Raw genomic sequence first — 27,476 nt, 5'->3', positions numbered from 1 at the left:
AAGGATATCAACAAAAATAATAGTACCTCCATAAGTATAAATAATGAAAAATCAACAAAAATACCTATATATACAGGCATCAGGGAGGGTGTCAGTTTAAGCTCCGGTCTATTTAATATCATTACGGATGAGATCATCACCACTGCAAAATCAGCGCCGGTAAATGGATATAATATGGATGCAAATGAAATCAAGAATGTCTGTTATGCAGATGAAGCTGTGATTTCAGCAGATATGGAAGATAATGCGCAAAGACTATTGTATATTTTCGAGCAATCTGCAGCTCATCTTAGAATGAAAATCTCCGACACCGAGCCAAAAGCCAAGATCGTGTCGAAACAACCGTCGAGATGTAAACTGGTCGTGTATGAGCAAAGCAAGTAGATGCTTTCCATTTCAATTCAACCGAGCTATTCGGGCCATGTTCTTCGATTTCGATGTAACTTAAATATGTTGCTCTCTGGTCAAAATAATGAGACACGTATTTTTTGTTTGCCCGAAAAAAATTTTTTTCAAGAGTTATCGGCAATTTTGTTTTTCGGCTCAAAATCGATTTTTTTTCATTATAGGTATAAGAATTGTTTTTTTTTAAATGCTCATAACTTAGTCAAAAATGAACCTATTTTAATAGTTCTGTGTTCAAAATGATCGTAATTACTTACACAAGCGACTTCATGTAGAAACAATTGCAAAAAAGTAGTTGAAAATTTTTTATTTAGCAAGAGCAGAGAGCAACATATTTCAGTTACATCGAAATCGAAGAACATGACCCGAATAGCCCGGTTGAATTGAAATGGAAAGCATCATTAATGAATTTTCATTACTTCAGATCGACAATAGAATCGCATAGGGATTTGGCGCAGGAGGTCAAAGCGCAAGCAACAAAGCAGCATGAATTTCCAAGTACTTGAGACATACAGTGTGGACAAATAATAACATGAGTTTTAGGAGTCAAACAGGCGTATACAAAACATGTGTCCGTCCTATCATGACATATACAGTCGAACCCCGTGCAGATATGAACACAACACAGCTCATCCTTACCACCACAGAAATATAAAAGCTTAGAGCCGTTTGTGGGCGGAGAAGACTTGATCATATCAGAAACGAAGAGATCCTTTGCTTAAGTGATGTTCAATACATCTTCAAATGGATACTAAGGCGTCGGAAAGAGTGGCAAAAACATGTTAAGAGAATGAGACCTGACCGTATGTACAACGGAGAATGAACCAATAGACAATAGACCACCGAAACGGTGGCATGAGTGCTGGATGTCTGAATCGCAAAATTATTGAATTGTGATTTGTATTAAATTGTTTACTATAAAATTGTTTGCATAATTATAATAACTGTAAGTTGTAGTGTATAAATTTCTCACATAAACTGAAATTTCGTTGTAAATAACAAGCTATAATCTTAAATAAAGTGGAAGAAGAAGCGGAATTTTGTACAAAGTTTAAAGCTCTAAGGTGTACGATTTTTATTGTAGTTTGAACTATATTTTTACAAACAAATAATTTTTACAAAAAAAATTATTTTAACAAAAAAATATTTAAGCAATTTATATAAAAATAAGTAACGACTAAAAATATTATAATAGGTAGATAGATAGATAAATAGATAGACTCATTTAGTTTTCTTAAAAAATGTAACAAAACTATTGACATACCTACTGCCACTGGAAAGGATTCAACGACTAGCTGCTCTGTGCATAACAGGAGCGATGAAAACCACTCCAACGGCGGCGAAATCCCCGAGGAGGTTGGTGGCTGCTGGTGGAGTGGAGCTCAGGTTGCACAGACTACATGCCTCCGTACTTTAGTTAGGAGAGAAAGTTTCGCACTTCAATTGAAGAGGAGGGATAGCAGAAAGGCATGGAGCCTGGCCATAGAACTTTAGAACTTTTCACATCTATACAGACGGCTCTAAAACTTCAGATGGAGTGGGAGCGGGTATTTACTGTTCAAAACTAGGGATAAGGCAGTCTATCAAGCTGACAGACCACATCAGTATTTTCCAAGCGGAAGTTTTTGTTGTGGGGAAAGCCGCGGAGCTAGTCTACAGTAGAACAAGAAATAATTCAACAATTAATATATACGTGGACAGTCAAGCAGCAATAAAAGCAATAAGCTCATATTGTATTAAGCCCAAAAATGTTGGACGGAGCAGGGAGGCCATAGAAAGGCTAGCCGCAAACAGTAGACTGAATATCTATTGGGTACCTGGTCACAAAGGCATTATGGGGAACAAAATAGTAGATGAGATAGCAAAAAGTGCTGTTAGACTACCATTTGAACAAGAGAACGACATACCAAAACCGCTAAATACAATATACAATGAAATGGACGACTACACGAAAAGGCGAGTGGAAGCTAGGTGGACTAATCTGACCACATGCAAAACAGCAAAAGTCATGGGTAGAACTAACGACAAAAAACTGACTCAATTCCTACTTACGGTCTCGCGAAAGGACTGCAGAACTATCATAGGTATGCTAACAGGTCACAATCTATTGGCTGCACATGTGTACAAGATAGGGATTGCTAACACGGACAAATGCAAGAAATGCAGAGAGGATGTTGAGAAAACTCTAGAACACCTTCTGTGCGTTTGTCCGGCATTATTAAAAACGCGACTAAGGTGCCTGGGAGTATGAGGGTCTGGAGGACGTCTCAAAAGTGAATCTCCCAGCGCTGGGATCCTACATGATGTCTACTTTCGGTATTCATAGAAGTCGGTCTCCATCTGGTATCGCTAGGGACCAAAAGGTCTATGCGTGGCTTGTTGTCAACCAGGCTAACATAACCTAACCTCACAAAACTATTTATAATTTAATTTAATTTAATTTAAGAGAATAAACGGCGATAACCTTAAACGCCAACTGCCGGGAAAATTAGGTAGATATTTATTTACAAAAATATTTATCTAGAATAAATTATCTATACTTTAAAGCACCAGTAATAAAATTGAAACTGAAAATCATTTACATCGTTTTTAACATGAACTATTTCGGTTGATCTTTTCAAATTTTAAATTTTTCTCTGTCATCTTTAAAATAACTTTGACCTACAATATGGTCCAGCTCTTTATATATTTTGTCCGTACTGTTTACTATAGTTCTCTATTCCAGATTTATTTCTTAAAATTTAGAAATTTTTTCTGCCCACTTGCTTTTTTCCTCCTTTTTTTCTACCACCGTTCCCTCCGATTTCAAATTGTAAGCCAATCCTCTTGATTTATAGCCTTGTCCAGAAAGGATTTATTTTTAAAACTTTTTAAAACTATTTTTGTTAGCAAACGCAGAAGCCACACTCGACACCTGTTTCTAAACAAATATTATAAGTTGGCGAACAGCTTGGGAGCTAAAAATTTTCTTTATGAACTGTAAATATTTTCCTGATTGAAATATTTACCATTTCCCACCTAATTTTATTTCCCTCTTTTCAAAAAAAATATTCCATGTGAAGTTTAAACTTGACATTGTGGCGTTATTCCTTTTTTCCAGCTGTCTCTGGAAAACCATTTTGGTGTAAGGAACACCCTCAGGAAGAAGTATCTGTCTGTTATAATAATATTCTCTCGTTTATATTGGCATTTTCATTTTTTCGATAGTTCGCCACCTCGAGGAAAAATCATTATTGCCGATTAGGCTAAACTAGCCTTCACGTTCCATTTTCCACAGTAAACTCCTCGATTATTTATCATTTGTTGAAGAGTATTTTTTTCATCCGCCAAAATGACTATATCAATGGCAAAAAGAACCGACCGTATATTTAGATTGTCAACTTTCAAATCACCACCCAAATCTTCGTGCGCAAAAAAGTAAAAGAGACATCAGACACTCTTGCCTTACCCCAGAGAACGTTCAAAATCATCTGAATATTCTTGTCTAAAGATATATTTCTTCAATTAAGTTAACAATTTTGGAATGTATCCCCATTCCACGTAGTTGGTAAATTAGCAATTTTCTGGATACTTTGTCAAAGGCAGCTTTAAAATCAACAAAAAAGGCGTAAATATTATTTTTTCGCAAAATTTTAGGTGCACTATTTTTTATATAATTCTGCTGCGAAAAAGGGGCATAACATTTGCTATACGAACTTATGGTAAGGCAATAACATTTGGTGCGCCTGCCATATTTATTAGGAGAACTTATTTCTAATATCGAAAATAGAAAAAATTGGCGAAAATATCAAAAGTTATCACAAATGACCCATGTCATTTGAGTGTCACAGAGAAATCTTATAACAACTTTTTATCTATTCATATGAATACTCACACCATGTGTTCGTACCTTTACTAATTTTTGTAATAAAAAAATGTCACTGTTCGATACAAATACTCAATAATTAATAATTTCATAAGTAACAATATTTTACGTTCTTTTTAAGAAATAAAAATGGGTTTAAATTTATAGGGAAATTAAATTTAAAGTTAATTTATTCTTACTTGGGAAAACCCAAAAAGTAAATGCACTAAGTATGGGCATAAAATTGTTAACAACTTACGTAAATATGGGAAAAGGATTCCCCTGGATGTTGCATTGCAAATGGACATCATTACCACGTTCCACATGTATTTCCATGACCGGCTTCTGGGTGGTGCGCGGCGCAAGGTTTTTACTTAGCTCTGCAAAAGATATATTCGGGTAACTATCTTTCATGTGAAGGCACCAACAAATTTTAATTCTAGCTATAGCAAATTTTCTTTCATATACACATTTTTGTATGTAAATGGATATTATGGAATGGTATATTAAGTATGTTTGCAAGTATGCCAACATTTGCTTTCTAATGGAACAAATTTACATACATTTTAGCCAATTTGCATAATATTTTATTTGCATACCTTTCACCTGCAACATTATAGCATCACTGCGCTGCTTCTCGCCATTCAGTGTATTAGTAACCAGGCAGGAGAACTTAACCAAGCTGTCTTCGGTGCGCACAGAGCGTATATAGAGATCGCCATAGGAGGAAAGCACCACATAGCGTCCAGCTGTAAAAGTTGAAGCAATGGAATATTTTATTTTGGTATTTTCACTGCAGAGTTTAGGGAAATTGGTAAGAAATAAAAAAGGGAATGTTAAATAGGAAGGGCCCAAATGCTGAATGTCAGAGGTGGCTTACCCTATTTTGTAGAGGAAAACAAGTATTCAAAGAGTCTACGCATTTGCTGTGAAAAGTCTAAATTTGGTTCTAATATAACTACAATTGTTTTTAAAGGTCAGCGCACTATATTTTCCGATTAAATATACGAAAAAAAGCAAAAATAGAAATAAATAATCTTAATTTAAATGAAATCTACTTCAAATGAAACAGCAAATTGAATAGAGAAGTTATTGTGTATGAAAACTTGGTAGGGCCTCACATGCACCGAAAGAAATTTAGCAAATTTGAAATTATTATATCTACCACGGTCCAAAGGGAAAAAGTGTGCCAACTATGAAGCTTGGTAACATTATTAACATTTGCATTGAAACTGTTGGAAGTTCTCAGAACGCTTAGATTGCAGTTCTCAAAAACATATAAAACTTATATACGTTTATATATTGGCGCGTACACCCTCTTTGGGTATTTTTCCGAACTTCTCCTCCTAATTTGTGGTGTGCGTCTTGATGTTTTTCCACAAATGGAGGGACCTACAGTTTCAAGCCGACTCCGAAGGGCAGATATTTTTTATGGCAGATATACACTCGGAGGTTTGACATTGCCTGCCGAGGTGCGACCGCTATTAGAAAAAACTTTTTCTTAATTTTGATCTTTCACCGAGATTCAAACCGACGTTCTCTCTCTGAATTCCGAATGGTAATCACGCACCAACCCATTCGGCCACGGCGGCCGCCATAAAAATTACTGAATACTAAAAACCAAAAAATTGTTCATATGAAGGGTCTAAATAATGGGCCGCAGTGGCTGTGTATAAGTATACTTTGACTTCTAGACAAGCTGCATTAGGATGGCGCATAAGAAAGTGAACTACTAAATAATTTAAACGACACCCCCAGATCTGCTCAATATTAAAAAAGGGGCAACTTGTTTTTTATTCAAATCGGTTGATATTTAATTGGTGGCGTAAATCCCATAGTTGAATGTTTTCTTTGAAATATTATTTTTATTGAAGGATTTCCTCATTTAAACAAGCTTTAAATAAAAAGACCGAAAATAATACTTTCAATGAGGAAGCGATTTTTATCTTCAAAAATTATGAAATAATGAAATCTTAACTTGGCACTATTCGGCAAATACCGGCGCGATAGCACTACAAACTATCGTAATTTATGGGCTAACTTTTGGCCTCAATAAAAAAGTTAATACACTTTTTTAGTAAATAATTATTAAAATTCCCTAGTGTAATAATTTCTCAAGAATATTATAGTTTACCCATTTTAAAATATTAAGTTTTAATGATCTTATATCACATTTGCAACTACCACTTTTCATTACATAAAATACATGAAAGCTTCCAGGGCCTTGCTGCAGGAATATAGGGTCAAAATTAGTGAAATCGAAAAAACTTTTTAATGAGCCCATTATAAATCAAGAGCCATCTGGCATCCACAATTTTTCGTACACTTACTTTGTTTTAACTTGTTTGGACTTTTTTCAAAAAGCCAATGTTTTGTGTAGTTTTAGTTTAAATTTAATTATCTCGATAACTACTAGTTTCCTCTTTTATTACCAGTAGTTATCAAGATATGGAACTTCAAACTAAGAGCTACAAAAAACTTCAGATTTTTAAAATAAGTTTAAAAAAATTGCGAAAAATTAGGGACGTTATATGTCCAACTTTTGACGTGATAACGTCTTATAACTCGATGTAGCCCGCTGCACGCACCAAAGAATGTGTCGCTATCTTACTCATGCGCCGTTACCTTGCTTGAACTGCAAGCAAGAGCGCGGAACGAACGACAAAGAGGCACAATCGGCCCCCACGTTCGGCAACGTTCGACATCTGGCTCTCTCCTACTTGAGAGAGCATATATACGAGTATGTATGTATATGCGCATATGTATATAAATTCACATACTTTATTTGTATTTGCATGTGCCTTCTTCCTGTGTGCATGGTAATGAACCATTTCTTTGTTGAGAATAAGACAATTATAGGAAAAGTAGGAAATGGAAGGGAGTGTTAGTGTTGTTGACTTATGAACAATCGAAATTGTACATATCTTTCATGAATTTGATAAATGTTTCGTAATTTTTCACGTTTGTGTAAATTTAACTTTACCTATTCCATTACGATTCCATTTACCTCCTCCTCTATATCCATACAAAATATCTATCAACAAATAAAACTAAATTTTCTTTTGAAAAATCCAACCATTCCATCAGTATTTCCTTATGACGTTGTCACGTTAAACTATCGTCAGTAAACCGATTTTACAGACAACTTCTTCTTTTCTTAACGATTTCACAAATTCGGATCCTGCATCAAACTATTTCAGATATAAAAAATAGTTTATTTTGTTTTTCAATATAGAGAAATTTTGAAGGCTTTCCAGCAAATAGTCAATACTTAAAGTTTTTAATGGAATATCCTAATGTGCACCAACTCTGAAGTTTGACGGCGGATAGTTGACGTTGTGAAGTTGGATGGTTTTCGAACCTTTACCCTTTAAGAGTGGGTACTTCTTTTTCGTTCCACAAGCACACGAACATAGACATTGACATCACTGCCTAGTAAAATCGATGAACAAAAGCTATGAATACGATAAATGGGCCTAAACTTCTAGGATTTAATATTGAAATAATTTATTTTTATTGTAACAAACCAAGAAATATTAGCAAAATTAATACATTCAGCATTTTCGGTCCTCTTCGATAAGAAATCACTGTGACTTGTGAGACCCCTTTTCCATAGTTAAAGGCCAAGGGATTGAGAAATGCCGTATATTTGGAGAACGAACAACAGCAAATAGCTGCAGAAAACCTTTCAAATGAAATGTGTTTGAGAGCTTGAGTATTTAGGACATTTTCAAGGATCAAGGAAAACGTATCTAAGAACTTGACTAATACCCGCAGTTCCTGGACCTAAACCTTCCTTAATAGCAAAGAAGATTTTTTCGCGCTACTTCAATGAAGTCTAACTAGCAGAAATACAAAAAGTAAGGTGAATTTATTTGTCAAACTTCGCGGGATTAAAATTTCGCTCTAGTTATTTTTTCATGAGTTGGCAGCACTGTTAATAACAACTAGGCCAACTTTCATGTGAATGTCATTATCAGTAATATATTTACGCTTGTGTTTACCAAACGACCAGGAGTGCATTTTTCGATTTTTACAATGTCTGATTTGATTGAGCAGAGAAGTGCCATCAAGTTTTGTTTGCGGAATGAAATTTCGGCTGCGGAATCATTTAGCATGTTGCAGAAGGCATTTGGTGATTCGACCATGTCGCAGAAAAATGTTTATAAGTGGTACAAAGGCTTCAAAGAGGGTCGAGAACGTGTTGATGACTTGGAGCGCTCCGGACGACCATCGACGTCAACAGATGACCAACACGTCAATAAAGTGAAGGAGTTAGTGCTCAAAAATCGTCGGTTGACTGTTAAAGGCCTTACTGATATGATCGGAATATCAGAAGGATCTGTGAAAACCATTCAAAGACCATTTGGGCCAACGAAAAGTCAAATCTCGTTTGGTACCGAAAACTCTGAATTTCTTGGAAAAAAGTCGTCGCGTTGATGTGTGTCAAACAATGCTTTCAGACTATCAGGACAAGCTCAAATGCATCATTACGGGAGATGAGACTTGGATTTATGCTTACGACCCTTAAACAACCGACCAATCAAGCGAATATCGTGCTAAAGGCGAGGCCAGACCGAAAAGAGCACGTCAAAGTCGCTCAAAAATAAAGGTCATGATGACAGTTTTTTTCGATTTTCGTGGTGTGGTGCACTATGAATTCCTTCCACCTGGCCAAACTGTTAATAAGGAATATTATTTGAACGTTATGCGTCGTTTACGTGAAGCAATTCGTCCAAAAAGACCAGAATTATGGGCCAACAACTCTTGGTTTTTGCATCACGATAATGCACCGTCTCACACTGCACTCGATCTTCGTGACCATTTCGCCAAAAATTCCACGCATATTGTTCCGCAACCACCGTATTCGCCTGATTTGGCTTCAAGCGACGACTGGCTCCTCGCAGACCTAAAAAAATACTCGCCGGTATGAAATTTCGCTCAAATGAATTATCACTGAACTGAGACCAAACGGTGAAACCACAAAAATGGTATTGAAATGCTAGAGCGGCGTTGGAATGATTGCGTTGTTCTTGATGGAAATAACGTTGATGAATAAAGCTAATTCTCGATAAAAAAACGTATTTTCTTTATTAGGGCCGGGACTTTTCAGCCCATGTGTTATATCACAATTATTTGGAAATTTGGTCACTTTTTCGGCAGTTAGAGTTGTGTTTCCCCTTAATAAGCGTAATATTTTTTGATTCACCCAATAAAACTGATTTCAACTCTTTATTCGACAATAAACTATGATTTTCATGAGCTTTTGTATCCGCTCAAGTGAATTTCACAATTAAATCATTCGGTTTGAGAACAGCGAAAAACACACACACATACACACAGTGGGGTGCAAAACTGAATGCCCTACATTGGCAGTTCGCCAAATAAGTCCAAATATTTTTACCGCCAATACAATGTATGGTTTTAACAGGTTGGGTCACTGCAAAAAATTGCTGGCAAGTTTCCATATGTACGCCATAAATAGGAGGAGGAGCTCGGCCCAACACCAAAAAAACAGGGCGTAAGCTGCCTGTCAGACAGCAACAGGCGGGCTTCAGATAAACCTTTCGTGCATCGACCACATCAACAGTCTCCGAATTATCGTTGGACCGTCAATTAAATGGAGAACCCCGCTCTGGCTCATCTTTATAGACTTCCAAAAAATGTTCGATTCTTTACATCACGACGTAATTCGTACCGCTCTCGAGTGCAAAGGGGTCCCATCGAAATTGATTCAACTTGTCGAGGCACTTTACGCGGACGCAAGTTGCCGGATAGTGCATGAGAAACTTCTGGGTGACAAAATCAAAATATTAGCACGTGTACGACAAGGATGTGATCTCTCGCTACTTTTCTTTAACTTCGTTATGGGCGTTATCTTGAAAGCCGCCTCGTCATCTGGAAGCGGGCGTTTAGCAAATCTTGACTGTGCAGATGACATCTCTCTTCTGCCAAACAATTATCTTGACATGGTAGCGGAGATTCAAGCAGTGCAAGAAACAGCTGAGAAAGCCGGCCGGAAGATCAATATACAGAAAACCAAAGTCATGCGCATAAACACAGGAAAAACGCAAAATTTCTCAATTTATGGTATCGATCTCGAAGATATATAATTTGTCTGCCATTTATGCAGCTTTATCTCGGTACCTGGAGGTTGGAGTGATGATATCACGCATCACAAATTTCACGGCGCACAAAACTGCGCATTTCTAATCCCAATGTAAAGTCGACTTTACTTTATGATTGTGAAACGTGGAATGCGACGTAGGCTGGCACAAGCTCATTACAAGTTTTAGTAAGCAGATGCCTTCGAAAAATTCTCAAAATATTCTGGCCAAATATTATTTCGAACGCAAAAGATATGTGTAGAACTAGCGACAAAAAACTGACTCAATTCGTACTTACGCTCTCGCGAAAGGAATGCAGAACTATCATAGGTATGCTAACAAGTCATAATCTATTGGCTGCACATGCGTACAAGATAGGGATTGCTAACACGGACAAATGCAGGAAATGCAGAGAGGATGTTGAGGAAACTCTAAAACATCTTCTGTGCGTTTGTCCGGCATTATTAAAAACGCGACTAAGATGCCTGGGAGCCCCACTGTTTGAGGGTCTGGAGGACGTCTCAAAAGTGGATCTCCCAGCTCTACTTAGATTCGCCAAAAGCGCTGACATCCTACATGATGTCTACTTTACGTATTCATAGAGTCGGTCACCATCTGGTATCGCTAGGGACCAAAAGGTCTATGTGTCGCTTATTGCCAGCCAGGCTAACCAAACCATATCTCGAATGCTAACTTATAGGCCAGAACCCAACAGAAACAAATACTATTCGAAATCCGAAAGATCAAATGAGGCTAGATTGGCCTTGTTCTACGCAGAGAAAATGATGACTTAACAAGGGCAGCCATTGACTGGAACTCCCTGGAAACGACTGCTGGAGTCAGAAACCGGTACCTTGCAGCTTAGACAGACTCGATTGGAAGAAATTCGTTGTGATTCGTTCTGATGTGGTCAGATCAAGCCAGTTCCGTTCCCGTTTGGTAATTTTCTTTACAATAGGTTTCTGCTTCGAGGTAAAGTACTTGAACGGTATTCAGCCAAAACATGCGCATGATTTTACACAGACAGTAGTTAACAAAAGTTTTAAGCTCTTGCACATCCTTTAGGCGACAGATTCCACGTTTCACAGGCGTAAAGGAGAACTAACTTTACGTTAGACTCAAATATCCGTAGTATGGTATTCCTAGTTATCTGTGGCGTGCGCCGTATGGAGCAAAACTACCTGAACGCTGTCTGTGCTTTCTTTATTCGCGCTTTATTTAATGTCTGCACTCTATTACTCGATCGGAGATCCACATATAGCGAAGTTGGATGTGTTATGTCATCGAGACCTGCCTCCTTGTTTATACGTAGGAATTATGCGCAGAATTTGCAGATATAAGCACTTATCTGAAAGAGAAAATCGCATTTCAACAGGATGGCAATTCCTCACAAACGAGTGAAATTGTTAAAGATAGGCTGGCTGCACAAAACTTCAAATTCATGCAAGACGCTAGAGCCGACTTCAATTTGATTGAAGAGTAGCTTAGAATCGGAGAAGAAATATTAAACTAGCGGCTTGAACAGCAGGAATACCAAAGTATTCCAATGAAATCTTCAACGAAGACATGCAGTAAAAGTGGTCAGGATCTTTAATTTTGTTAGAAAAGTATGTCAAACAAGCTTCATAACCCAACAGCTGCTGCAAAGTACAAAACTGAGTACATGCAAGTTTTTTCCATTTAACTTCTCTTTTGCTTTTCTTAGAATGCCTCAAATTTTCCCCCTATTTTATTATCAACTCTTTTGTTGAAAATCGAAAAAACAACGAAAGTCTAAACCATTTTCCAATTTAGTTGTCTAATATTATCCCACTCTCATACACCCAGCAGTGCACAAAGTACAAAAATTAACCAAGTTTTGCTCCCCACTGTAATTACATATACACGTGCGCGCTATAGATGTAAATGAAAAAAAAAAATCGGAGCTTTATTTACACTGCTGACCAATACTGGTGATAAAACCAGAGCAGCAACAGCGGCCCAAAATGATAAACCTGAAAGAGGCACTGATTTTTCCCGAAATGCAATATTGAATGAACACAAATGCATACGTGCATACATACATACACATGCGTAGGTACGTTTAACAGTGTCCGCTTGAGAGTATTCCCACAGCATAAAAACATTTCCCAATAAATGTCAACTCCAACATATTTCCGCCTCAATTCACCAGAAAGCAAGGACACGAATGCATTTCATGTACGCCACCGGCAGTCACAATCACCAATGCACAGTTACGGTATCGACAAGTCATACAGAGTAACAACAAACACAATACGAGCATGACGGCATAGACAAGAACCAAAAAATGTTCAGTTGCTGATCATAGGTAAGTACGGTGGTATATTGGAACAAGCGCCGGAAGGACTTTCAAGCATAAATTTTGCGTAGCGGATAAGCAGGCACTCACAGACAAGAGCGTTGCAAAAACAAGCGTTGTACAATTGTAAACAAAACCAAAATTACCCGCATATGCACAAGGTGGCACAAAATTAATGACTCCATGGGAACGTTTATAATTTTTGTAAATGGCTTCGTGCGTCAATCATTTTAGAGGCTTGTGAACTGGACAGCTGTAGTATACAAAAAGACAAGGAATGGAGGGCGTAAAGGTCTAAATAAAGATCCCCAGCGCTAAAACGAATTTTTGCTTTTATTTTGTAAAAGAGTTAATTAAAAAATAAAGTGGTCAAAGTTCATATGAAATTCTTGGCCATGAAATTTGCGTGAAATTTTACAATAATTTAACGCAAAAGTAATACTCTGTTGAACCTGCGAAAATCTTCGCAACATATTGTCAACATGATGCCAGCAACACTTTTTAAACATGTTTCCAGCAACATTTTTGTACGACTTATAATACGTTCACATATAAGTAGATGATCTACTTTTTCGTGCTTAACTCCCAATCCGTAATTAAAAAGCGAGATTTCGCATACAAAATTTCTCTCCCAAATCTGAGATTATAAAATAATCCTAGGTAATAACCATACTTTTTGACATACAGCCCTGTGTTTTCTGATTAATAATTCATTATTTTTACGAGTGTGAACGTTAAAGTAAAAATCAAATGAAATTGATCCCGGCAAATACAGCAGGTTTGTAGACATAATTCTAATAAAAAGTTGGTTAGGTATTATTAACTATGCATTCGTAAAACAGAAAAAAGCGTGTGTCCATAAAATGTAATATCGAATTTCGAATGCATATTGCTGCCATAATTTTTTGAAACCTCAGTAAACGTGGTTTACGGATTACCTCCAATTGTTTATTATAAGCAACCAATTGCGCAATTAAATTAGCTATTCCTTCTCCTTGTCTTTTCGTCATATCGTTAAAAATAATTAAACAAACCAAAAACACCGAAATATTCCACCAAAATAATTTCTACGAATAAAAACCTTTCACAACAGTATTGACGGCTGATTGTCAATTTTGTAGGTAATTTGCCATATGTGAAAGGGTAGATTAATTTTGTGGATTTATTGATACTTAATGCATATGTGGACATACGAGGGGTGCCTTATATATGTCGGGATTAGAGAGCAAAAACAAATTTTTATCATCGAAAATCACTTTATTGTTTTTCAAAATATTCTCCATGAAGATCTATACACTTTTGCATGCGTTTGAACCAATTGTCGAAGCACTTTTGCCACTCTGAATGAGGTACCTCCAAAACATGCATTCTGAATGCCGCTTGGAAGTGCTTCGTGCGCGAACAACTTTTGTTGGATTTGGGTCATCTTCACACACCCATACAATCGACTGCTGTTTACTTTCGGGCTCATTCGCGTAAATCCATGATTCATCACCTGTCATGATGTCATAGACGTGTTTCGAAGCCCCGCGATCGTATTTTTTGAGCATTTCCTTCGACCAATCGACACGAGCCTTTTTCTGAGCGATTGACAAATTGTGTGGGAACCAACGCCAACAAATTTTTTTTACAGTCAAATGTTTGTGCAATATTGAATGTATGCTGGTCCCACTAATGCCTAAGATTGTCTCAATCTCACGATAGGTCACATGACGATCTTGCAATATCAGTTCGCGCACAGCATCAATGGTTTTCGGAACAACATCTGATTTTGGACGACCTTCACGAAATTCGTCTTGGAGTGAACTACGATCACGATTGAATTCACCATACCATCGATAAACACTGGTCTTTGATAGAGCTTCATCGCCAAAAAATGAATTAAGTTCATCCATGCAATGTTGCTGAGTTAATCCACGTCGAAAGTTGTAAAAAATAATCGCACGAAAATGTTCACGATTTAATTCCATTTTTGGACCGAGATTAATCTTTTAAGTTACTGTAAGCAACACAAATAGCGCTGGTATTTCAAAACGTTCTGAGTACGTAAAAGCCAAAGAATGTCAAACTTTGCGATACAGCTGTCAGTTGCCAGATTGCAAAACCAGGGTTGCCAAATCCCGACATATATAACGCACCCCTCGTACTTTTAGTGCTCCGAACATGAGAAACCTCTCAAAAATCGAAAGCCTTGGAATTTGGAATTTTGGACATCATTTGAAAGCCAAAACTGCAAATAAGAAAATATAAAATAGACCTTATACGTTCCCTCAAATCACTAGGAATTTGTGCACCCCATTTCACTTCCACGTTTGGCAGATAAAAGTAGTTATGCTACAAAATTTGTTAAAAATATATTTTGATGCTGATTTTTTTAAGGTCCTGCCGTACTTTTAAAAAGATGTATGTATCATGAAAAAAATTAAAAACAAATATTTTTGTTTGTTGATTTATTGAACCATTTATTACTAGGAGAAAGTCATATTTTCTCCACCTTTTTTGGCCCATTGAAAATATTTGATTTTGATAAATTGCCTGTAAACCCAATATTTGTATTTCTTTCAACTCATCTACATTTGCAATACGCGAAAGCATTTTTTGTGATTGTCATCAGACCTGCTTGACTGGAATTAAAGAGCTTGACCAGTGATGTCCAACAAAGTTTTATTTTTGCCAGTTGGAACTCGATTTAGCGGTACAGGAGGATTTGAAATTTGATGAAATTAAAAACCGACAACATCAGAGGTTCCTTTTTACTTCCTAACATTAAAAGGACAGATTTAGAAGAAATTTTGCACTAGTATCCCTATAACTCTGACTATCATTTGGCGGCCGCCGTAGCCGAATGGATTGGTGCGTGACTACCATTCGGAATTCGGAGAACGTAGCTTCCAATCTGCGTAAAACACCAAAAAGAAAGAAGTTTTGCTTTTAAATAGTGGTCGTCCCTCGTCAGGCAATGGCAAACCTCCGAGTGTATTCCTGCCATGAAAACGCTCCTCATAAAAAATATTAGCCTTAAAACTGTAGGTCCGTCCATTTGTGAAGCAACATCAAGACGCTTGCAACAAATTGGAGGAGCAGCTCGGCCAAATACCTAACAGAAGTGTGCGAGCCAATTATTTAATATTTCGAACATTCGGAATATATTTCCTGTTTTAAAAGACGGTTGCCAACTGTTAGGAAAGTGGACGCCAAACAGAAGATGTTTAAGAAGATTTTCGCTTAAATATATTTTGAGAAGTCCAAATTGAATAAAATATACCCAAGTTATGTGAAATATTTCAAGAATGGTGTAAAAAGAGAGAGTTTTAAGACAGCTTCAGAAATTACCCTTCCGGATAAATCTTTAATTTACAATATTTTTCTGCTGCTAAAAGTCCTCGTTCGTGGAAAAGAAATAAAAACCAACGAGTTCACTAATTTGGTAATCAAAACAAGAGACTTGTACCTCAGCATTTATATTTGGTAGTTTAGATACGATGTAAATGTGTTCTTTGATTTGCCAGCAGATAGTATTTCCTTTGCTATTTATTTATTTATTTGTTTAACTATTTGTTTTAACATGTTCTGGCAGGTCAATTATCTGAAGAAGCCTTAGAAAGTTCAAACAAGAAATTAAGAAAATATCGGTATTCTCATACTCGAAACAGTAGCGTGTTCGGCGGTTTTCTACTATCGAAAAAAATAGATGAAAGAAGTTACATCAAATTGTGTGTAAAAAATGGAATTAAGTGCTCAAAAAAACTTGAAATGTTGTCAGAGGCATACGGTGAGAGTACTCTGAGTCGTAAAAATAATTACAAGTGGTACGAGCCTTTCACAGAGTGTAGAGAAGATGTGGATGATGACACTCGCTCTGGGCGCCCCAGCACATCAACATGATGTTGATGAAAATGTTGAGAAAGTAAAGAAAATTGTTATGGAGAATCGTCGAATCACAATAAGAGAAGTTGCTGAGGATGTCGGCATTTCGTCATATCGGCATATCGATTGGCTCATGCCATGTAGTCGTTTCGGAAATTTTGGGCATGAAGCGAATGAAGCATGCTGCAAAATTGCTGAATTTTCACCAAAAACAACGTCGCATGAGCATCGCTCAGGAATTTTGGAATGATGTCAACGATGATCCAGATTTGCTTAAAAGGGTCCTAACTGGTGACGAATCATGGGTATATGGTTATGACATCGAAACTAAGGTCCAATGGTCCCAATGGAAGAGCCCAGGAAAACCAAGACCAAAAAAAGCACACCAAGTTCTATCAAATGTCAAAGTTTTACTCACTGTTTTCTTCGATTACCATGGCGTAGGGCATCAGAATTTCTTACCAAAAGGTCGCACCTGCTCACTCATCTTTGTTTGTGAGAAATTATTTGGCCAAAACCAACACCGTTTTCATGCCTCAACCAACGTATTCACCAGATTTGCCCCCTTTGACTTTTTCCTGTTCCCACGATTGAAGAGACGCCGTTTTGCGTCGATTTAGGAGATAGGTTAGGTTAGGTTAGGTTTGGCAGCCGCATCGCACATAGAGACAACGATGCCACTTAGACCACGAAATGGGTCCGTCATGAGCCGCGGGGGCTTGGCTACATTTCCCTCTCCATATTGAACCGTCCTGAGCTTTTGACAAAGCGTAAAAGGTTGTTGATACCTTAAGTGTATGGATTATCTACATTCGTTAAGAAGTAGGCTTTGAAAAATCGGTTCCTGCTTCTAGCTAGAGCTGGGCTGCTGCAAAAAAGGTGTTGAATTGTTTCCAACTCCTCCTCATTTCTGCAGCTACGACAGAAATCATGCGTGTAAAGACTTAATCTCTTTGCATGATTTCCTATGAGACAATGTCCTGTGTGGGCCCCTACTAAGGTCCTGATTTGAAGTCTACTCAGTTTTATAATACTCTTGGATAGACATAAATTTAGCATTGGCCATGTTTGCCTAGCAATTTCACAAGTATTAACGCTAATCCATCTTTGATTTAGGAGATGCAAACAGAATCGCTGAGAGAGCTCATGGACATTTCAAAAAGTGCATACCAGAACTGTTTCGAGGATTGGAAAAAACGCTGGCACAAGTGTATTATATCTGAGTGGAACTACTTTGAAAGAGATAAAACAGGAATTGATGAATAAATAAATAATTTTTGAAAAAAATTAAAATTCACCTTATTTTTTGAACACGCGTACAATGTTGAAAATGAAGAAACAGACAAAACAGGGAACTCTGTGCATCAATTATAAGTTCCTTTTCTGAGGACTTAAGTTCAAAAACTGATATATAATACACAATGAGTACTTCATAAATTTATACTTTATTTTATTTAATTAATTTTAGGAACTAAAATTTAGAACTAATCAGCCTTCTCCAAACTGGATAAAAAGGCAAAGCGAATGGGTCTGGTAGTAAACGAGGACACAACGAAGTACCTCCTGTTATCAAACAAACAGTCGGTGCACTCGCGTATCGGCACCCACGTCACTGTTGACAGTTATGATTTCGAGGTTGTAAAGGACTTCGTATACTTAGGAACCAGCATTAACACCGATAACAATGGCAGCCTTGAAATCCAACGTGGAATCTCTCTTGTCAACAACTTTGGACTGAGTAGGCAATTGAGTAGTAAAGTCCCCTCTCGACGAACAAAACTGACACTTTACAAGACTCTCATCATGCCCGTCCTAACGTATGGCGCAGAAGCGTGGACGATGACAACATCCGATGAAGCGACGCTTGGAGTGTTCGAGAGAAAGATTCTGCGTAAGATTTATGGACCTTTACACGTTGGCAACGGCGAATATCGCAGGCGATGGAGCGATGAGCTGTATGAGCTTTACCACGGCATAGACATAGCGCAGCCAGCGGCTACGTTGTTCGATTTCTACAGAATCGGAAAATATTTCCCATAACTCCAACCTTTTTAAAACAGGTAAAAAGAATGATGTCACAAACTATAGACCTATTACATAGTTGCCAACAATTTCGAAATTATTTGGGAATATGTTTAAGAAAAAGCTGGTCTTGGGGTTAGGGGTAGTCGGAGGTCGAAAAAATTATGATTTTTAATAATTTTTATTGCTAGTCAATTGCTTTATTTTACAAAAATAAGAACTTAGCATTAATAAATCATGTTTCGACTAAACTTAAGCAAAATTTCAAAAAAAAAAAAAATTGTAAAAGTTATCGCTTTTGTGTGGAGCCCGTATCTTTAAAAGTCCCTTGCGGTAATCATCTCAAGTCCTTGGACATTCATCTAAAATCAATCGGGCATGGGAAAGAAGCTTTATTAGTAGATAGTTTTGTGCCTGATCGAAGCTTTGTTTTTTTTCAAAATTAACAATATGGCGACCTCAGGAAATATTTTTCAGATTTTCGAAAAAAAAAAACGACAATTAATTGTTTAAAAAAATCAAAGTTTTTGAAAAAAAAACTGAGGCCCACGTTTTTTCTGTTTTTCAAAAGCAGTATAAATTTTATTGAAATCGACCAAGCTGTTACAATGATCACTAGTTCAAAAAACATAGTTTTGAGAAAAACGCATTTAAAGTTTTGCTATCGATTTATGTAGAGTTCTACGAATTATTTAATTACTTACACTGTGTCATCTATTCCTGGGCCATATCATAGTTCTTCAGTCATCATAGCAGCTTCCAAAATATCAATTTGCTGTTGCCTACATAGCATTCTACCTTCTCGAGTGTTATCGAACGCTCCGGAGCGCCCGAACGCCCTTTGTTAATTGGTGAATATCTCGAAAAGTATTTATTGAATTCACTTCAAATTTTAACACAATATTTCTAAGATATTATACTTTAAGAAAATGTAAAAAACATGAAAATTCTGCTGTGTTCTGGGCCCATAAGCCTGATTCAACATCGATTTATTAAAGAAAGGTCTACGGTTTCGAACTTTGCTACTTTTAACGAAGATTATATCGATAGCTTTAAGGCTATCAAATAGATCCTATCTACACTGAGCTTTCGAAGGATTTTATAGGGTTTCTCATAGCGTATTTCGGATTCCATTCCACCTTCCTCACTTGGGTAGCATTATATTTATTTGGTAATATCTGCTCATTTGCACTGGGAAACACAGCTTCCTAACTTTTCCAGGTATCGTCTGGTGTTCCTCTCGCACACTTTCCTTTGCAATTTTTATTACTGATATAAGTTCATGTTTTCACTTTTGGAAGCTGATAAATTTATAATTTACGTCGCCATATCGAATGCTGGCGTTTCTCTTGAATTGCAATCTGACATTTTTTTTATTGTTCACTCCAACGTACACGGTTCTGACTGTTGTTTTTGCGCCGTTCCATGTGATGTCGGCATCTGCTAGTTCGTGCAACATCTACCTTCTCCAAGTATTCTTTGGCCGACCGCGCCCTCCGGTCCAAATTTAAAAACTGTGTTCAAATTGAAATTCAGCAAAATCTACCCAATAACTAAGCTTTTCTCAAAATGTGGTGAACTTTTTATTTTATGAGCACAATTCTTTGTTTTCATAGAGGAGTGCCTAAATAATGGAAATACCCAAAACATAAATTAAAAAATAAGGCAGCTTTCATTTCCAATAACGGCATTTGTTTTTATTTTAAACTTTGCTGTTTTGACTATTTTTATTTTGATTTGTTTATTTTTAATGATAGCGACTGTCAAATGTTCGCGAGTAGTAAAATGAGGTTGCCAGCGAGATGTCATGGCTATGAACGGAGTAATCGTTTAAGAGATATAGAGATATACTCGTATAAACAGCAGAAAATGTTAAAATATATAGCAACATATTGCACATTATCTAGATATTGCCTTATTTATTTGATTTACTCGAAAAACAAAAACCTACGCTCGTTAAAAAAGTTCGGCTTCGTCCCTATTGAGATTGTTCCATGCATATTTTCAAGCTGAATTTGATATATAGAATTAATAATAATAAATCAAGGCAAGCCTGTACAAATTTTCGGCATGTTCAGTTTTACTTACGCAGTTGTCAGCAAAAGTAAACAGTGTGTATAAAAAGTTGTTGGACACCTCGCCTCACACTACTTGTTACATCGCAATTATTTGTGGGTTCAATAAACCGACAATGCCATCACCTGACTGACTCACTGACGAATATATGGAAAAAATATTTCAACAAATAATTCACCTGGCAAACTTCCACAGTCGGTTATTCCACATTCAGGGCAAGCACAAATACACATACACACACCACTGATAGTCGCAAGTATAACTGTGTCAACCATTACATCAAAAGTAAACTATGCGCGACAGGCAACAAAACGAAAACTTAAAAATTCCTCCAAAAACTGCAGCGGTAAGCAAAATGAAAGCTGACGGGTCGAAGAAAGGAACACAAAAAAATGTTAAAAATTCCAAATAAAAAACAAAAAAACATCCGAGCAAGTAAAAATGCATTTGCATGTATATATACATACGTAGGTACAGTATGTACGCATATGTGTCGCCTGGTACTCACCAACATCAGATAAATCAGGTAGCAATATCTCCTCGCCGCGATGCCAACTGGTCACCTTAACATATGGCCGCACATAGTCCGGAATGGCGCACTTAATCAACGCTGAATTTCCCAAATAGACTTCAGTGTTTTCCACGTGCACGTGAAACTGCCGGCGAACAACTGCATGGAAAAAAGTGGGAAAAACAACAAATGTGAGAATGAAACTGAATTGGAATGATATTGGGAATGTGAATTGTGAATGGCGATATAATTGTGCATGTGCACCTATATGTATGTGTGTGTGTATGAATGAATGGCTATGTCAATATTGCAGTACTGAGTGAAAATCCACTAGTACCGAAATGGTTATTTTCTAGTGAATACGAGTATGGAGCCATGACTAGTCCGGGGCAGGGTTGCACATTAATATTAATTTTATCAATAAAGAAATAAAAAATCATTTTTGCTTTTTATATGAATTATATGAACGTTATTTGCTTAACAAATAAAATATCCTTACATCGATTATCAAAACATATTTCGTTTCGTTTATTATTAGAAAAATGTGTTCACCAAAATTTTCTTTTTTTTATGTTGTTTCCCTCAGTCATGGTTGAGATTTTGAAAAGGTCACTGGCTGTACTCAATCGCTGGGCTGCCACTTGCGGCCTCTGAATCAACTCTGACAAAACTGAGCTGGACCAGAAAATTTAATCCTCCACCCTTTCGACTTCCCAAATTAAACAACCACGTTGTCCCGCTCTCATCGAAAGTTAGGTATATTAGAGTGATGCTTGACTCCAAACTCCATTGGGAGCTACACATTGAAAATCGGATAAAGAAGGCCAATATAGCCTTCTACTCCTGCAAATCTATGTTCAGCAAAAAATGGGGACTCAAGCTTTGGACGTACAACGCAGTGGTTTTGTCTATTTTAACGTTTGGATGCCTGGTTTTGTGGGAAGCTCTTCGGAAGGACTATAATATCACTAAACTGGGGCGAGTTCAAAGGACTGAATGCATTGGCATCAACGGAGCAAGTAAAACTTGCACTTACTTTCCATCGACTTTAACGTTATTTCCATCGCAGCTCAAAGTGCAATCAGGTTAAAGGCGGTTGGCCTCTGGAAGCAATCTCTCAAGACACACGGTAGCATTTTTGGTAGTCCCAATTTTGTCTTCTTTGTAATTAGTGCAGTGCTGAGAGTAATTGGCCGAAGCAAACAAAAGTCAGAAGGAGTGTATCATGGGTGGTATAGATCATCTTATTAAAGCTCCTCCAATGTTATCATGCCACAGAAAAATCACTTTATGATGTCTTTTGGCTCATTGCGGGCATCAATGCTGAGCTTGTTTATAAAGTTCACCAGCGGTGGTTAAAATCCATCAAAACATATTTGTTTACTCAAAATGTGTATACCATATCTAACTCATTATATTCAGAAATAGCTTTTTCGAAAACATAACATTTTCGAATTCAGCGACAGTCGAAGGAAATTGATCAAATGTCTGGTAACAATAAAAATAACAAAAAAATGTTATTAAAACCTTTTTTAGATAGGAAAATTTTGGACTTCAAAAAGAAAAAAAAACCAAAAACAAACAAATAAATTTCTACAACGAATTACTTAAATTCATATTATTAAAATTTAAGAATTATATTTCATTTTTCTGCCGTCTGAAGATTTTAACTTAAGTAAAACGGTCCACAATTTGGAAGTGTTGTCCTGCCGTTAAACGTTTCATGATGACTTGCTACTGAACATAAATCTGAACACAGTTTACCATTCTCAGCTGTAAAACCATAGTAATCAATATCGATCATTTTTATGCAGCTAATGGAAAAAGTAGCCAAAAATTGGACTGATCGAATGGCCCAGATATATGCCGGATATCAAACACAAAAAATAAATGCCATGAAATTATCTACCAGATTATAGCAAAGAAATAACTCATTCCAACAATATTTCTATTTTATTATCATTTTAAACTCTCAACTTGTTAAAAAACACCCGATACGTTTGTAAACGGTGCAAGTTTTCCCCCTTTTCATTTTACGATAAGCTGCTTGAAATTTCACAACCTCTTTAACAGCGTTACAAAGAGAACCAAACTTTTGACGTACCTCAATATTTGCTGCACGGACTTTGTCTGCTACAAGACGATAATCCGAATTGACGTCGGATCGTTTTTTGGTTCGACAACGTCAACAGTCCTCGAAACAGTTCTGATACGCACTTTTTGATAAGTCCTTGAGCTCTCTCAGCTGTTCGGTTTGTATCTCCGCAATACTAGCAAAACGCCGTCCTTTTATCGGTCCCTTCAATCTTGGGTACAGGAAAAACTCGCAGGGGGCAACATCTGGTGGGGACGGTGGCTGAAGCATGATAACGGTGTAGGTTGTCGACCAAATAATCTTACACAAGCAAAGATGAATGAATAGGTGAATTATCATGATGCAAACGTAATGCATTTTTCCCCATAATTGCGGTCTTTTTTTGTATTGCTTCATGCAAACGGCACATAACTTGAAAGCAATACTCCATATTGACCGTACGACCTTGTGGTAAGAACTCCTGATGCACTACGCCGTGGTAAACGAAAAAAACAGTGAGTAAAATCTTGACATTTGATAGAACTTGGCGTGCTTTTTTTGGTCTTGGCTCTCTTGGACTCTTCCATTGGGACGATTGTGTTTAGGTTTCGATGTCATAACCATATGCGCATGATTCGTCTCTAGTTATGACCCTTTTAAGCAAATCTGGATCCTCGTTGACATCATTCAACAATTCCTGAGCGGTGCTCATGCGACGTTGTTTTTGTCAAAACTCAGCAGCTTTCGAACGAACTTCGCTTGATGCCCAAAGTTTCCCAAAAATATTACATGGCATGAGCCAACCGATATGAGAATATTCCGACATCCTCAGCAACTTCTCTAATTGTGATTGTGGCGCCCAGAGCGAGTGTCGTCATCCACATCTTCTCTACCTTCTGTGAAAAGCTTATACCACTTGTACTCTAACCGTATGCCACTGACAACATTTCAAGTGTTTTTGAGCACTTAATTCCATTTCTTACACAAAATTTGATGTTACTTGTTAAATCAATTTTTGTCGATAGCTGAAAATCACCGAATACGCAAAACACTTGTCCATTTATGGCTCGCACAAACAAACTGCCTGTTTAGTTCCTAATCCGTTAACATATCTTCGAGACGAGTGTACCAATAACAAAAAAATAACAATCGAAAATCGAATGTACGTAGCCCGCGAAATTTGAAAAGTCACCTTATTTTTTGAACACACCTCGTATACCAAAAGGGATGCCCTGCAGAGAGCACCAAAAAACATACAAAGGCCCTGAAATCTTTTAATGGAGTGGCTGGGCAGCTGGTGAGTTAAAGTGAGTGAACAAAAATTAAAACGCATGAAATTTACACTCAGGACAAACACTTGGCCAGCTGTTGTATAGATTAATGAGAAAAAAAAATTTTTTACTCGATTACGCATAGATTTTTTTCGGCAAGTAGATTCCATAACAAGTTTTTATTGCAGTGTATTTCAACACGAAATGAAACCATTGCAAATAATTCAGCAGTTAAGCGAATGTTGGAAGTTAAATGTTGCAGCCAGCAGCCCCAATAATAAATATTGAATGAATTTGTAAGAGAATCACACACATGAAGCCCTCCGCTCGCTACCTCTAGCCATGCCACCGTCACAACACACAAATGACGGTTTGCAGCGCTAAAAAAAACCAAGTGGCAGGCGTAAATAAAATAAAAAAAGAACTATTTGGGATAAATCTTTTGTTTGCCCATTTTTTACCAACTCTCCTTTTTGCATTCGCGGTCAATAAAAGTCAAATAAATGAAGTACGAGTGTGAAGCAGATTTTTCAGCAGTAAATTAAAATTGACATGGGAAGGAATAATGCAAATAAAAACTGAGTTAAATGAAAAAAAATTAAAAGAAAAATAAATGAAAAAAAGAAATTGCACTTATCAGCGAAGTATCACTGCATTTAAGAGTATTTACGGTCGCATTGAAAATAGGCAAAAAAAAGTTCTGCCCACTGAAAATATTTTATGCGTTTTAATTGTTGTTGTGGACGTATTTTTTTATCACTTATTTCTGCGGCACATAAAAGTGCATGATAAATGAATGTAAATGGCTTTGCAAGTGCAATCAACTTGTCGGCCCATGTATGTGCTTATGTATGTGTATATGGGTTTGTTACAATTTACTTGCATTTTTGTATTGGATCATTATATATTTTGTAATCTTCGCTCGTCGCCTTTTAGTGTTAATATGTCTGTATGTAGTGTCGGCAGCACTGGAACACCACACAACTTCGTTTGTTATCCGCCACAGCAGTGTTGCGCGTGAAAATCGTGATTAATTTTGCCTGTGGCTGTGCTGTGTGGAAATTATTACTTTTCACGCGGCTTTGATGTCAACTTCTTTTGCTGCTCACTGCAAAGCCAGCAAGGTGACAGCAGCCAGCAGCAACCAGCTTTACAATGTAACCTTTTACCAACTAATACTCGTGGAAATGATGTTTGTGAGTTTCGCCTTACGATATGCCATAAAAATTGTGCCATTGCAACAACAAACACAAAACACGATGTATAAACAAATCTGCCTGTTGGCAGAAATAGAAATTTCAATTTAAAAGCAAAGCGCAGAGACAGCTTTTCTTTTTTTTTTTTGTATAAACATTTGACAGAGAACAGAGAGTGCAACGTCTTGTTGGGGGATTTTGATTCATTTCCATGCAAACTCGTATCATGCTTTCTGAGCGGGGGGCTGAAGGAAATGTATACACTTTTACCATATATGCACATATTTAAGCAAATTGATTTCACTGATTTTGTTTAGTTTTCTTTGCCTAATGAAAGGCTGTTGATTATACCTTTTAATTGGGATTTCCGTGCAAGTGATGCCTACTCTAAAGAAGGCTACAATCCAACTTATGTCAACGAACAGCTATGCAAATAAATATATTTACATGGAGGGTTTTCCAATAACAGGTGTTATTGGTGAATGGATTGCGCTATCGAGAGATGATTAACAATTTTTATGACCGGAATTGGACAGTATTGATCTGGACCACGTTCATTTTGAACAAGACGGCGCTACGTGCCACACATGCAACGAAACCATTGATATTTTACGGGAAAAGTTTCCGGACCGTGTTATCTCTCGAAGAGGTGATCACAATTGACCACCGAGATCTTGTGATTTAACTCCTTGTGACTTTTTTGTTTGGGGTCATGTGAAAGAGAAGGTTTACGCCAACAGCCCAGGGTCGATTCAAGATCTCATAAATGGAATTCGTGAGCCTCTCCGGGATATAGGGCAGCCATTTTGCACTTCGGTTATTGAAAATTTCATGAAAAGGATATTGCCCTGTAAGCGTGGTCGTAGTGGTCATTTGCCTGATGTTATTTTCCACTATTAATGGCATACCTCTTTATAATGAAATAAACATCCGATCTTCTTCTTCTTAATTGGCGCTATAACCGCTTACGCGATTTTAGCCGAGTTTAACAAAGCGCGCCAGCCGTTTCTTTCTCGTGCTAACCAGCGCCAATTGGACACACCAAGTGAAGCCAAGTCCTTCTCCACCTGATCTTTCCAACGCAGAGGAGGCCTTCCTCTTCCTCTGCTACCACCAGCTGGTACCGCATCGAATACTTTCAAAGCCGGAGCGTTTGTATCCATTCGGACGACATGACCCAGCCAACGTAGCCGCTGGATCTTTATTCGCTGCACTATCTCAATGTCGTCGTAAAGCTCATACAGCTCATCGTTCCATCGACTGCGATATTCGCCGTTGCCAACGTGCAAAGGTCCAAAAATCTTACGCAGAATCTTTCTCTCGAACAGGCCAAGCGTCGCTTCATCAGATGTTGTCATCGTCCAAGCTTCTGCGCCATACGTTAGGACGGCATGATGAGAGTCTTGTAGAGTGTTAGTTTTGTTCGTCGATAGAGGACTTTACTGCTCAGTTGCCTACTTAGTCCAAAGTAGCACTTGTTGGCAAGAGAAATTCTACGTTGGATTTCAAGGTTGACATTGTTATCGGCATACGCCAACAATTGTACGCTCTTACAAAATATTGTGCCTGAGCGATTAAGTTCTGCGGCTCGTGGCACACGACAGGGAGTCACCCTGTCTGAAACCTCGTTTGGTATCAAATGGCTCGGAGAGGTCCTTCCCAATTCTGACGGCGCTGCTGGGGTTGAACAACGTCATCTTGCAAAGCCGTATTAGTTTTGTGGGGATACCAAATTCAGACATCGCGGCATACAAGTAACTCCTTTCCGTACTGTCGAATGCAG

At 37.5% G+C, this 27,476-nt stretch overlaps 1 protein-coding gene across 3 annotated transcripts in view; it reads right to left on the bottom strand.

Annotated features, from left to right (window-relative positions):
* LOC128855192 (cell adhesion molecule Dscam2) overlaps positions 1-27,476 on the bottom strand; it is a 274,245-nt gene that overhangs the window by 154,462 nt on the left and 92,307 nt on the right. For 2 of the 3 annotated variants that reach the window (XM_054089902.1, XM_054089904.1), the window contains exons 5-7: positions 21,150-21,311; positions 4,849-4,998; positions 4,509-4,629 (exon numbers count right to left, since the gene is read on the bottom strand). In XM_054089902.1, coding sequence (XP_053945877.1) covers positions 4,509-4,629; positions 4,849-4,998; positions 21,150-21,311 — 433 coding nt within the window. The remainder of the gene's footprint in view (positions 1-4,508; positions 4,630-4,848; positions 4,999-21,149; positions 21,312-27,476) is intronic. The other variant, XM_054089903.1, reaches the window with a different exon arrangement.

Source organism: Anastrepha ludens, chromosome 2 (assembly GCF_028408465.1).
Source record: "Anastrepha ludens isolate Willacy chromosome 2, idAnaLude1.1, whole genome shotgun sequence".
In the NCBI taxonomy this organism is placed as follows: Eukaryota; Metazoa; Arthropoda; class Insecta; order Diptera; family Tephritidae; genus Anastrepha; species Anastrepha ludens.
This window is presented reverse-complemented; position numbering and strand designations above follow the sequence as displayed.